Source organism: Saccopteryx leptura, chromosome 7, assembly GCF_036850995.1.
Source record: "Saccopteryx leptura isolate mSacLep1 chromosome 7, mSacLep1_pri_phased_curated, whole genome shotgun sequence".
Lineage (NCBI taxonomy): Eukaryota > Metazoa > Chordata > Mammalia > Chiroptera > Emballonuridae > Saccopteryx > Saccopteryx leptura.
Window position 1 is genome coordinate 14,766,659 of NC_089509.1, and position 10,017 is coordinate 14,776,675.

At 41.3% G+C, this 10,017-nt stretch overlaps 1 protein-coding gene across 1 annotated transcript in view; it reads right to left on the reverse strand.

Annotated features, from left to right (window-relative positions):
* ACTR3 (actin related protein 3) overlaps window positions 1-5,905 on the reverse strand; it is a 59,793-nt gene extending 53,888 nt beyond the window's left edge. Inside the window, exon 1 of the mRNA XM_066345214.1 lies at window positions 5,578-5,905. Coding sequence (XP_066201311.1) covers window positions 5,578-5,621 — 44 coding nt within the window. The 5' untranslated portion in view covers window positions 5,622-5,905. The remainder of the gene's footprint in view (window positions 1-5,577) is intronic.
* Between the last annotated feature and the right edge of the window lie 4,112 nt (window positions 5,906-10,017).

Consider the following 10,017-nt stretch of genomic DNA (forward strand, 5'->3'; position numbering starts at 1 on the left):
AATGCTCTTGTTCATTCATACTGGTTCATTCATCCAACAAAAATCTGAGTTCCTACTCCACAGCATGTCCCATAACTGCATCCCAAATACCTTTTACATCTGATCCTACTGCATTCTATCCTGAACATATTCTGAAATCTCTTTTAACATTTCACTCCTCTCCTAGATTTTTATTCTTTATCATGTAAAATTCTTTTAAATCAAAGCTTTGCTTACATATAATGAACACCGGGTACACAGTAAGTGCTCAATAAATGATAGTACTTTTTCACATTACATAATCTAGTCTACACTATGTTATTAAGTAGTCCTCAATTCATAAAGGTGAGGGGGTGTACAACACAAGCTAAGAGGGGTAACCCTTCTGCTATATATGCTTTTCCTTCTAATACACCCTTTCAAATCCTTAAAAGGAAAGCTCATATCCTACCTTCATGGAACATTCCTTGATTCTTCATGACCACAATAATATTTCTTTCCTTACAACCTACCGAATAACTATTAGTGTCAGAAAAGTACCTTAACATTTGATTAATGCAGCCTTCCACCATCCTCTATTTTAAATGATTTTTAGCTCTTGTCTCATTAAGCTTCTTGAAAGCAGACTGAATTATGCATTATTTCCAAGAGTGCCTGGACTGCTGCTAAGTTACAGTAAGCCTTGACAATACCACTTTCCAACTCTGCAAGCACTCCTTAAATTACTAACATTGCTTTTTTTGTCTTTATAACATCATATATGAATTCTCCCAAAAAATACCTAAATGATTCAAAATTGTCAAAGGCTTACCCTCTATGTAAAGAGACTTATACAGGGTGAGACAAAAGTAGGTTTACAATTGTTCATATGAGAAATACAATAATTAATAATACAAGAATAAACTGTTTTGCATACTCACAACTGTAAACCTTCTTTTATCTCAACCCCTATAGTGGTCCTAGCACAGTTATTTGGTACATTACCTTGGGCAAGTCGTTTAACTTCCCTCAACCTAAATTTTCATGTCTATAAAATAAGGATAATACACTTCTCAGGTTAATGTGAAAAATAAATAAGACAAGAAGAAGCCCAAAATCTGGCACACAATTTTTTTTTTAGACAGAGAGAGAGACAGACAGACAGACAGGGACAGATAGGGACAGATAGGGAGGGAGATAAGATGCATCAACTCATAGTTGTGGCACCGTAGTAGTTCATTGACTCTTTCTCTTATCTGCCTTGGCTAGGGGACCACAGCCAAGCCAGTGACCCTTTGCTCAAGCAGCTACCTTGGGCTTCAAGCCAGCAACCATAGGGTCACGTCTATGATCTCATGGCTCAAGCAATCAACTCCGTGCTCAAGCTGGATGAGCCCGCATTCAAGCTGGCGACCTCAGGGTTCCAATCATGGGTCCTCAGTGTCCCAGGCCTGTTCACTGCACCACCACCAGGTCAGGCCTGATACACAATTTTTGATGTTAAGCTGTCATTAGTTGATAAAAAAAAACACCTAGTCTGTTTCTCTCTCTCTCTCTCTCTCTCTCTCTCTCTCTCTCTCTCAACAGTAAATTTTTCTAGAGAATAAATTTAAGCAAAGTTACCAAGAAATAAATCTAGGAGTCCATATATCTAGGGGAAAAAATCTAAGTCAGAAAGATTTGGAGCAAGGTTTTTCTAGTTAATGAAATCAAATGCATAATGCTAATATTTTTTAAAGAATATTTTAAATAAAAATAAAGAGTTGACCTTACTAACAAAAATAAAGCAAAGTGTATAATTCTGAAAAAAGCCAGTCTCCATGGTGTAACAGAAAACACAGGGCTTATGAAATACTGAAGTCCATATAGCAACTCCCACCACCTGCTAATAACTATGTGACATTAAAAAAGTAATTTAAATTTTCTAACCCAGTTTTCTTACTTGTAAAATGAGGTAAAAAATGGCTGTCACAAGATTAAAGGTAAACAAAAAATGCCTGGCCAGCAAATCCTCTATTGGTACATCTTTCCCTTCTATGCTTAAAAATAGAATTTCTGAACTGTATTTCACAATATGGCTGTAAAGTTCATTCTATACAATATATACCCAAACCAAAATCAATGTTTCAACAGAAAATAGTCAGAAATGAAAAGAAAGGAGAAAGAGATTTTATTTAAATCTAAATAAGACTCTAACTCCTAAACAGGAACATGTCTGTAAAACTCTAAACAGCATGCAAAGTAATATGCAAAACATGACCCATGAAGGAATAAAAATTTTAATCAACTTTTTGACATAACAAGATATTGTGAATGTTTCTTCCCTAGGAGATGGCTGGGAAAATAAATAGCATTATAAAATATCATGCTCAAAATATTTCACGTAAGAAACGTGAACTTTTCCCTTATGTTTTCCTCCGTGCACTCAGCCCCTCCGGTCTGCTCTGAAGATCATCTCATCCACACTCACTGCTAGAATGTGGCCACAGGGAGAATCAAATAAGCTCCTCATCCACTAATTCCAACAAAATATTTATGCTTACATTTTAAGATTGCTAAAAAGTCAATTAGAGAAATTTCTTAATTCATTCTAGATTTGATTATATCCAAAAGTTTTACAATAAGGCTATATTAACCTCTGCGATCATAATCAATGAAAATAACTTACCAATGTATATATTTCAGAGGGAAAAAGTCATTAAGGGGAAAAAGAAATTTTACAATACAACATAATAAAAATATGTAAGAAGCTTGAATGTTGAAGAAATTTGAGTGAAAACATGCAAAAATAAAAGAATTTTTAACTTTTCAAGTGTTACAATGTGTTTAAAAGGGCTTTTAAAAAAAATAATAAACATTTCCTCACTAGTAGGTTTGAGTTCTGTAATTTAGTTCTTAACCAACTCTATCAACAAGAATCTTTGTGGCCAAATTTTGTTCTACAACACTATTGCAATACAGACCCAAAAAATTGTGTAGCTAGGGTATCAATATAAAAGAACTACTTCTTTCTAAATTCTTTTCAAAAGAAGTTATTTTCTTTTATCACCTACGCTTAAGTGATTCTTCATCTTACAAGATGAAGGATCTTTAAATTCTGGGATTAAGCTTCACGTTCCTAACTCTTACAGCTTGTCTTATCTAAAACCACCAAGTTTCAGAGATGGCCCCTTTTTCCAGTCACCTTTTGCCTAATTTATATAATAAAATGGAATGAGCGACCTGATTAAAGTCTTTACTTTTCACTTACATTAAATGGGTAACTGCAATTAGAGACCTAAGACATGAATGCATTCTCTGAGGCACAAAGGAACACAGAAAATACATGGGTGGGCAATCTGCATCTGGAGGCCACAATATTCTGGAAAACACAACTTCCTACTAAGGCCTGCCCCTTACTGAGATATTTATCCCAAATCCAATCTCAAGGAGGTAATCCACTATCTGCTAATAAAGATGAACCTGTAACATTACATAAGTTGCATTAATAGACAAATGAAAGATCGAAAAGTATTTGAAGACTAAAATAAAGAGATCTCTAAAGATGGAATTTCAGTTTGATACAGGGTAAAAGAGTAATAGGCAGTGGGGAACCCTAATCAGTTTCCATTCAAATCATGAGTAGCCAGTTAACACTTCTTGTGAGGAAAATATAATCAAGTAAAATGTAATGATGTAGTAATAACTGAAATATTAAAACAAAAATATCCTAAATATAGATTGAACCCCTCTCTCCACACCTCCTGGTCGCTTAGCAGTATTTTAAATTCAAGGCTGCCCTATCAAGAAGGTTACGTAAGGACAGTTAACCTCAATGAAATACCTAGTATACTAACTCAAAAATACGATAACCAAAACTGTATTTCACAATGGGGACAATGAAGTGAGAAAAAGTAACATCCTATTTAAGATGTTATTATTGGGGCCACAATTATCTACACTCACTTTATTGACAATGCAATAATTTCTAAAGCATAAAATATTAGTTATGTAGCACTATTTTCACTTTAACAAACGACACTTGAAAATTCCTTCTCATGCCAAATCTAATTTTAAAACTAACCCTAAACATAAAACTATTTACCAATTAGACTAAGAAGGAAGGGGAGAAAATACTGGTTCAGGGAAGTGAGATTGGATTAAGAAAAAAGTAACTTTAATAAGCTGTCCATCAAAAAAAAAAATACCATAAAAGTTCCAAGGCTAAACTAGGCTAATTTTTCCCAAGGGAAAATATTAATAGATCAGTTGTTTCCCTATGTATGGCTGAGATTTTACGAACTGCCACACTAGCCTGAAGTTAGGAGAAATTTTACAGAGAGCAAACAGGAGCATCCTTGAAGAACAGTTTGCCCAATAATAAAGGGGGGAAGGGATGAAGGCTGGCAATCAACCCCTCCCAACCCCCCAAATTGGAATGTTTGGGGAATTAACAGATGTAATAGTAAATCAGCACAGAAACACCCACAAAAAGAAAACATTTCCAATAGTGTAACATAAAGCAGTCATTCAACATTAAAATATTGACAGTATTTTCTATGTAATTCCCAAGTGTGGTATAACTCTCTAAAACACCTAATAATAATAGTAATAATAATAATAGACCACCTTAACGCCATTCCATATTTTAATAAACTACACTACAGATTATGATTTTAAAAAAACTCTTTGGAAAGCAAGCACATCCCCTCATAACTCCATACCTTCCTTCTCTCTTTAAGATACCGTCACAGAATAAACGTCTACAACTTAAAATTATTTTTCTGTAGGATTCCCTTCTTCCCTTCCCGTAGAACACAAACATGTATTTTTTAAGTTCACATAAACTGATACCTAGCACCAGTAACTCGGTCTATTTGAAATCGGCTTAATTCTGCAAGTTCTAATAAGATGTGTTCAGGCTGGAAACGAAAAACTACCTTATAAGGGTATAAAAGACCGAAAGCAGGAAGCCGCTTTGACAAAACTAAGGAAGTTGCAGCGCGCTTGCTCACTGGGGGACTTTTTTGAGGCAAGAGAAGTAACACATGACATCTTTCTCGAATTAAAATGTGACTTGGTTCGCCGGTTAAAACGCAGCGTAAGATGGGCAAGCCCCGGAGCCGAGGAAGAGGAGGTGGGCGGCCAAATGAAAGCCCCGATTTAGGTTCCCATTTTGCGACTCGAGTCTTCCCGTTCCGCCACCCACACCCAGGCAGTGTTGTCACAGCAATCTTGCAAAACCTGCAAGGAGCGCTTCTCCCTTCTCGCTCCTCCGCCAAGCCGGTCCTCGCGCTCGGTCCCCTCGGTCCCCAAACCAAGAGGAGCCGGGTGCCCGGGCTCGGCGCGCACCCCGGAGGCGACCGGCGCGGTGGGGGAAGGGGGGAGCAGCGCGGGGACACGCGCTCCGGGGGGCTCCTCGGGCCCGCGCCCCCGCCCCGCCCCGGTCCGGTCCCGGAGGGGGAAACCCGGGACAAGGGGAGGCACTGCCTCTCCGGGCCCCACCCCTCGCAGCCCGGCGGGACTCCGGCGGACCCCGCAGTCGGCCGCACCTGGCCGCACCATTCATCGCCCGACCTCCTCCGGGCCCCGCCATTTTCCTACCTCAGTTTCCCCACCCCCGCCCCCCAGCCCCCTTACCCCGTGCCACAGTCCACCACACAGGCCGGCAGCCGTCCCGCCATCTTCCTCCTCGCCTGCTGCTGCCGCTGCCGCCGTCTGCTCCGTACTGCTCGTGGCCAGGGATTGGCGGCGGGAGAGAGGAGCTATCTGACCATCCACAGCCAGGCAGCCCTCTCCGTCCGTGGGGGAGCCGGGAAGCTGAAGCAGTAGCGAGAAAGCGGCAAGCTCGGTCAGCGGCTACCACTTCCGCAACCCGGGCGGGCAGGCTGTCCCCGCCCTGCCCCACCGCGGCCTCCTCCCCCTCCTTCTCCCCTCCTCCTCACTCCTGCCCCCACCCTACAACTTCTTCCCCTCACGCCGCCTTTCCCAGGAAAGCCAAGATGGCCGCCGGTGCCGACGCCCTGGCCAGGCCAGGCCCAGGCAGCGAGCGCTCCCGCTTCCGGCTCCGGGCGGGCGGGGTGAGGGCGCATGTGCAGTGAGGTGCAGTCGCCGGCGGCCGCTCCCGTCCCTACGTTAGTGAAGTCCGCTGCGGGTTTTCCCAGAGGGTAGGGGCGGAGAAGTCAGTTCCAGCCTCCAATTCTTGGGGCTTTTAGTTTCAATTATATCTATGCCTGGTGGAGGGGCGAGTGAAACCGTGTGCGCAGCTACGACTATCTTCTCCGGTGCCTGGGGGAAGACGGTCTAATTGAAAACGTTGTAAGCGGCACACAACCATTCTTATAACTTTTTTTTTTTTTTGTAATTCAAAAAGATATATGCAACCTCATGTTTATTGCAGCATTATTTTTTTTAATAAATAAATTTTTATTTTAATGGGGTGACATCAATAAATCAGGGTACATATATTCAAAGAAAACATGTCCAGGTTATCTTGTCATTCAATTCTGTTGCATACCCATCAGCCAAAGTCAGATTGTCCTCCATCACCTTCTATCTAGTTTTCTTTGTACCCCTCCCCCACTCCCTCTCTCTCCTTCCCTCCCCTGCCCCCCCCCCCCCCCCCCCCCCCCCCCCCCCCCCCCCGGTAATTACCACACTCTTGTCCATGTCTCTTAGTCTTGTTTTTATGTCCCACCAATGTATGGAATCCTGCAGTTCTTGTTTTTTTCTGATTTACTTATTTCACTCTGTATAATGTTATCAAGATCTCACCGTTTTGTTGTAAGTGATCCGATGTCATCATTTCTTATGGCTGAATAGTATACCATGGTGTATATGCGCCACATCTTCTTTATCTAGTCTTTTTTTTTTTTTTTTTTTTACAGTGATTAAAGCCTTTAAGCAAACTCTTGGCCAATACAGCAAGAATCCATAAAAGAGTAGTGTCCTTAACAAATTCACCAAGTCCAAATTGGCCCCAATACCATGCCGAATCCCTGAAAAATGCAACCCAACCCCAGTTCAGTCTGTTCGGAGCTGTCACAAGGAGCAGGAGTCCAGGAAAAGTCCACATCCAGGAAAAGTCCGCATGGCACTGGAATTGTCACAATTCTATACTTTGCAGCTCATGTCCAAGTCCCAATGACTGCTGCTTCTAGCTGGTAATGATTCAGGTAGACTGGAAAAGCCATCAGCAGCTTGTGTGGATATGGAGCTTCTGTTCTTCTCTGCCTGGAGAGATGAGAGCAGGTTGCTTTTCCCTGGAAAGCAGTCTCGGTGTGGCTTCTTCAGTGTTCCTTGGTTGAGGAGTCCTCTTAGTTTAGTCCAGAGTTGGTTTTTCCAGATGATAGTTCTTAAAATTAGTTTGTAATCCACTTTGGTTCTGGGAGGTAGATGTTGGTACGTCTGCCTACTCCAGCACCATCTCGTCTTCCCCCTGCAGCATTATTTATAATCCATTCTCATAACTTTTAAGTGGCTGCTTTTCTTGTTGGAAAAGAGCGATGTCAGACTGGGGGTGAGCAGCCCAGGACTGAAGAAGAAACGTTTGCACCGTGGGTCTTATGCCTTTGTACCCAGGTTTCTGTTCATTTACACTTGTGCGTTGTTATAACATTGCACATTACAATTGTTCCAACATATTTGGATTGTAGGCCCTTCACAGAGAAGGCCTCTCCATATTCTATACATGTATACGCAGATAGGCCTTTATTCATGACTTTTAGATGATGACAGAGATTTCCCTCTGGACTAGTTTCAGATTATACTAAGATTATACTATTCTACTAACAGATTATACCAAGGATTAAAGACCAAAAATTTAATTTAAAAAACAAGGTTAAGCCTGGCCAGTGGTGGTGCAATGGATAGAGCATGGACCTGACAAGCTGTGAAACCCTGAGTTTGCTGGCTTGAGCAGTGGTCTTGAGCCTGAGATCATGGGCTTGAGCCCTCCAGTCAAGGTTGGTATGAGAAGCAATCAATGAACAACAAAAATAATGCAAATACCAGTTGATGTTTTTTCATCTCATCTCCCTGCCTTTCTTCCCCCCTCCCTTTCAAAAAAAAAAATTAAAACCTGGAAAGCCTAGAAGGATGGTTTTCAAACTTAGGTGTGTATCAGAATTTCGTAGAAGGCTTATTAAAACACAGATTGCTGGGCCACAACCCTGGAGTTTTCTGATTAGTGAACTCTGGGAGTGGGACTTGGTAATGTGCTTTTCTACCAAGTTCCAAGATGATGGCCTGGGACCTCACCTGGAGAAACTAGAAATTTAATAGCTTTCTGTCAGGAGCCGATCCACTAGTGCTGGCTAACAAGGTCACAGCAGAAGAAGATCCTCACAACTGCTGGTTGACAAAGTCACAGCAGAAGAAGACCAATGGCTGCTGGTTAATAAAATCACCGCAGTGAAGACTAACAGCTGCGGGTTGACAAAGTCACCGCAAAGGAAAGGCACAACAATACTCCCCCCTTTAGACCTTTTTGAATTAATCTGGCCTTATATCCCCCCTTTTCTGGGTGTGTGCTATCATTTATGGCACAGGGATAATAGTACCGTACTTTCCCTGTAGATTCGTAGTAATATCTTTGGAAATGAGACAGAGGGTGTGAGTTCCACAGAAAAGCCTGTAAGCCCCTTGAACTGGGCTCATAGACATAAGAGGCTGGCTATGATATCCCTCATAAAGGGTTAAGTTGGTAGGAGAACTTCTTCTTATTAATCATGTTAGAAACAATAGATTGTGACTTATGAATAGGTAGGAAACAGTAACTATACACACAGCACCTTTCAGCCTTCACTTAATTCATCACTTTTCCTCCCTAGCCTTTTCATGTGGTAGAGTAAAGAAACTTTCCATTCTTCTTGCATACCTGACCTGCAGGTGGTGGAACACTCTGAGAAAAGTAAAGTTAGAACTTAATTAGTGTATGAATATAGTAAATAAATAAAATTTGACTAGACAATAGTATCCTAGACAAGGTAGAGTTATTAATCAGTACTGACCTTTTGGAAGTTTGTATCAATATTGTTATTGCTGTTCAAGTTATTGTATAATTGTACTTTGAATGACTTACAGTTTATAGAAATGAATTAACTGTTACCTAGAAAATGTAACCATAGTGAAACAAAAACAATGATTAATCAATGTATTCTGAATACCATGTGATTGTAACTTAGTGTGTGTGCATAAAAGGAAAGCTAGACCAGCAATTGAGAGAGATGCCTGGCAGTAAATGCTAACGGGAGAATAAAGAGAAAGAAAAGAATTCGGCTCTCTCACTCGATTCGTGCCGACGCCGTCTCTTCCTGTGGGACCCCTGGATTCCCCCCGGGGCTGGACCCCGGCAGCTTTCCTGTCCATCAGACTTACCTTCTGACAAACCTTGCTTATGTGAGGCAGTAATAAAAATATTGTTCCTAAGAAGGGATGTCTAATTCACTCTAGAAGATTACATAGTATGGCGTTGACTGGCCTGGGGGATGGAATGTGAATTTTTCATTCATTTGATTAAAAAAATACTGTTCACTTAGTCTATCATGTATGAGACTATGCTGACCCTGAGTATTCAATAGGCATAAATGAAAATATGGTAGCTGCTTTGTAGGGAATGTGTCCCACAAAGTAAAGAGTGAGGTGAATGGTCTCTGTCCTGCATTGTGTGCTGTACTTTACACGATAGGATAGAAATATGTGAGGAGAGGCATCCAGGTGGGATCAGCTATTTGCAGAGAAGAGAAGCCTCGGTTAGGGGAATCAGCATCATCAATGAGTGCCCTGCACATCCACAGCTACTCACAGAAAAACAAAGAACTCTGGAGGCAGGATTTCTTTAGAGACTGTCTTCCAAAAAGTCAAACAGAAGTGGTTCTTTTTTCAGATGTATAGATGTTTTTACTCCTACATTTTGGAAAATGCTAACTGGGGACTCTTTGCTGCCTTTTCCACCATCAGGTATTTAAGGTCATTTGGGCGAGTAGATCCTGGCTCTGACAAGGAAGGAGATGTGGCTTGACTGGGGTAGAGAAAATGGTTGTTTCCAGAATTACAGGTGTAAGTTGGGAGCAAAGGGTT